At 35.5% G+C, this 2,709-nt stretch overlaps 1 protein-coding gene across 1 annotated transcript in view; it reads right to left on the reverse strand.

Annotated features, from left to right (window-relative positions):
- The window catches only part of LOC104288905 (sodium channel protein type 5 subunit alpha-like), a 35,546-nt gene extending 33,738 nt beyond the window's left edge, over positions 1 to 1,808 (reverse strand). Inside the window, exons 1-2 of the mRNA XM_009887777.1 lie at positions 1,554 to 1,808; positions 413 to 531 (exon numbers count right to left, since the gene is read on the reverse strand). Coding sequence (XP_009886079.1) covers positions 413 to 531; positions 1,554 to 1,808 — 374 coding nt within the window. The remainder of the gene's footprint in view (positions 1 to 412; positions 532 to 1,553) is intronic.
- Between the last annotated feature and the right edge of the window lie 901 nt (positions 1,809 to 2,709).

A 2,709-nucleotide genomic window follows, 5' to 3' on the forward strand; every position in this document is an offset into this window, starting at 1 on the left:
TTTTTTTTTTCTTAAAATTGGCCAACAGTTGATCAGCTTTGGCACGTGGGTTGAATTTAACTCCTACATTTTGGGTAAACAGAAGAAGAGTAGACCTTATTAGTCTTCTCACTGAGAAAAGCTTCAGCATGAGATATTTGTTTACAAGACATCAGGTAATCAACATCAGAGATCATACTCAAAAGACAAATTTGTAGAAAGTCAGGCTTCAATACCCCAAGTTCTCACAAAATTATCTATTTCTAAGTAGGACAAGAGCAAGAAACAATGATATTTTCTAAGGTACTTTATAATCAAGAGTAATCTGGAGTGAAGAAAAGACTAGATTCATTCAGTGCTCTAAAATATAAAAGCACAGGATTACGTAGGCTTTTGTAACAAAAGAGAGCAAATGAAGCCAAGAGAAGGATATGAATGTACTAAAATTTTAATTGCTGCTCTTCGGATTGGATGGAAAGGACTGAGGATCCATAAGGCACGTGTCGCAGTAAATCTGAAGATTGTTTTCTTTTTGTTTAGCACTATGAAAATCTGTAAAGAAATAAAGAAACATGAAGTAAAGCTTTCAGGAAAGGGAACAGAGAACGTATTTCTGTACTATATCTTGTTGTATTGGTGATAAGCAAGAACTTGACATTAACTTTAGTCTCTTTGTTTAAATGGGAAGACTTTTTATAATACTTTGCTGTCCTTTCATCAGAAAGTGATGAAAGAGTTGACAGACATTAACTATCAAGCTGCAAAAAAAAAAAAAAAAAACCAAAACAAAAATCTCAACGTGAACTGTCCTTTTAAACCTTAAGACTTGCAAAGAGTTGTGCATAGAACTAATCTTGCTTATGATTATTCTCTTAAAATAAATCGGACCTCTCATTGAGTCAAGATACACAGAGGTGGAATGAAGAATTACAGCCTTTATCATTACTTGCTATTGTTGATAGTCAATCTCTAGCCCTAAGACTGTAGAAATTAATTCAAAGTATTAATAATTTTCTAACAATTAACTTAATTTCCAGTGGATTATTTCCCATTTCTCTGTTTTTTATGGAAAGTCATAGTCTTCAATACTTCATGACTCGTATATACAGCTTGAATAAGTAGGTTTTAAGAATTTATCAGCAAATGTTTTAAAATATTTTTTGTACTTAGATGATAATTTATTATACATGTAAGTGAAGCCTAAGCATTGAGACAGAGGAACACATTGTTTTAAACCACAGAGTTTAAGAAAATGCACAGTTATTATCATTTCCTGTAGATCTGACTCAAAACCTCCTGTTCTTTTAGCCATTTTATTTTTTCTGCTTCCATTCTGATTCAAATGTTAATGAAGTTCCTACAATATAATTCATATAATTCAAAATTAAGCTTTTATTAAGATTACAGCATGTCGTTCAGCTGTGCCAACTGCCACATTGTTATAACCTAGAAAGGGATGAGAGTTTTTCCAAAGGGATGTAAGCAAAACTGTTTGATAGATCACCTACATAAACCCTTCTTAGCAACACCACAATAAACCAAATTAAAATCCAAGCATCTTGGTTGGCTCTAACCTTCCGATCTTTGTAGTACGGGTCAAGATCTTCTAGTGGTTCCCCAATGAGGTCTGGAGGCGGACTTCCATAGAGAGCTGGTAACTTCTGGAAAGCTTTTAGGTCAAGTTGAGGACGTGGTTTCTCCTCAGGTTTCTGGTCTGTAGTATTTCTTCGACAATTCCTCTTTGCAGCAATTCTCTTTTCAATAGCAGCCAAAGATTCAGAAGTGAACTTCCGGAAGTTGTTCGTACCAGGTAGTAAGAACTCCGCCATTTTTCATTTGTCTTTTCCTATCACTGATTCTGTCCAGATGATATAAACAAGTAGAAAGGAAGTCAAGTAACTCCAAAACAGGTAAGTTATGAAAATTAAACAACTGGTTACCTGTGCATATCTAATAACATAACATTTCTGAGCCACCAGCTTCTAAAAATTAAAAAACCCCAAACATAATCATAGAATCATAGAATTGTCTAGGTTGGAAGACACCCTTGGGATCATCGAGTCCAACCATCTACCCTACTCTACGAAGTTCTCCTCTACACCATATCCCCCAATGCCACATCTAAACGTCTCTTAAACACATCCAGGGATGGTGACTCAACCTCCTCCCTGGGCAGCCTATTCCAATGCCCAACCACTCTTTCTGTGAAAAATTCTTTCCCAATGTTCAGTCTAAATCTACCCTGTTGGAGCTTGAAGCCGTTCCCTCTCGTTCTGTCATTAATTACCTGTGAGAAGAGATCAGCACCAACCTCTCTACAGTGTCCTTTCAAATAGTTGTAGAGAGTGATGAGGTCTCCCCTCAGCCTCCTCCTCCTCAAACTAAACAGTCCCAGCATAAGATCAATATCTTTTTCAGTGACATGTCTGCTTAGTAATTTTTTTTAAAAATTATGCGGATCTGATAACATGTAGTCAGACCTCTATAAACTTAATAGTGTATTCAGAGCACTTCGTTTAAGACATCAATATTTTTTTCATTGACATGTCTGTTTAGTAATTTTTTTTTTAAATTATGCGGATCTGATAGCATGTAGTCAGACCTCTATAAACTTAGTGTATTCAGAGCACTTCGTTTAAGACATCTGTTATCCTAAATGCTCTTGAGTTGTTGTTCAGTAAAAAAACTAAGGCGCTGGTTTAACCCAGTATTTGGAAACGTGACAGTAAA

This window comes from Charadrius vociferus, unplaced genomic scaffold, assembly GCF_000708025.1.
Source record: "Charadrius vociferus isolate BGI_N301 unplaced genomic scaffold, ASM70802v2 scaffold566, whole genome shotgun sequence".
In the NCBI taxonomy this organism is placed as follows: domain Eukaryota; kingdom Metazoa; phylum Chordata; class Aves; order Charadriiformes; family Charadriidae; genus Charadrius; species Charadrius vociferus.